This window comes from Gallinula chloropus (genome assembly GCF_964237585.1).
Source record: "Gallinula chloropus genome assembly, chromosome: 3".
Classification (NCBI taxonomy): domain Eukaryota; kingdom Metazoa; phylum Chordata; class Aves; order Gruiformes; family Rallidae; genus Gallinula; species Gallinula chloropus.
This window is the reverse complement of record NC_140087.1, coordinates 61,914,076-61,914,934: the sequence shown is the minus strand read 5'-3', so window position 1 is coordinate 61,914,934 and position 859 is coordinate 61,914,076. Positions and strand designations below refer to the sequence as shown.

The following is an 859-nucleotide window of genomic DNA, read 5'->3' as shown; positions in this document are numbered from 1 at the left end:
CTGGCCTGTAAACAGGAATCTTAATCAAAGCCACAAACCCGTTACAGCAGAAAACAGAGAGCATTTACTTCGAGTAGTCATTTTATCCTGCAGCTTGACAAAGCAAATGCATTTCAGTTCTATAAATCAAATGAAGAAAAGCAGAGGAAGGTAACTGCAAGTGTTTGATCACGCAATTACGGAGCTTTAGAAGAGCCAGGAGGTGACTTCTTCCACTACCGTGTCTCTCCTAAAGGAAACTTCAAAAAGTCAAAACTAAGAAACTTATCAAAAAAAGTGAAAACTTTTATCTCTTGTCAAGTCTTAGTGAGGCGTAAGTCTCCAGCTACCAGGGCTAAAAAAGATTATCTAGCATCATTCAGGGAAGTGGAATGCCCAGATTCCACCGGTCACAGCCACAACAAAAGGTATGTTATTTTAAAGCCAGCCCAGATCACAAAGTGACTCACACACACAGAAACAAAGATAGGTGCCTACCTCAAAATCGTTTGCTTTATTGTAGTGCATGTTCAGGGCCCTGTACAGCTCACAGTCTCTGGTTATAGACAGCTCCTCAGTGCTCGTGACCCCGTCGTTGATGGCTTGCCGTGCATACTTCTCCATCTGAATGTAGTAAAACTCACGGAAATTGCTAAACCACTTGATGAGCTGAGAGGTAATGCATCTGTTGAACTGTTAAATTTAAACAGTAAGAAGGATAAGAGCACTGACATTCCTTCCCCCCCAGCCCCATTTCTTTTAAAAAGCATTCTTTCCTCCCCTTCCCCAGCACCTTTTAAAATCCATGTGTCTGTTTCTACTGCAGGGTTTGGGGGAAGCAGCCAGCAAATTATGTCAGTGTGTCAGACAAGGGGAAAAC

The 859-nt window shown here is 42.7% G+C and overlaps 1 protein-coding gene across 1 annotated transcript in view; it reads right to left on the bottom strand.

The window, feature by feature from the left end:
• Positions 1 to 417: 417 nt before the first annotated feature.
• PROX1 (prospero homeobox 1) overlaps positions 418 to 859 on the bottom strand; it is a gene marked incomplete at its 3' end in the record, with an annotated part of 15,222 nt that continues 14,780 nt past the window's right edge. Inside the window, exon 4 of the mRNA XM_084261095.1 lies at positions 418 to 672. Coding sequence (XP_084117221.1) covers positions 418 to 672 — 255 coding nt within the window. The remainder of the gene's footprint in view (positions 673 to 859) is intronic.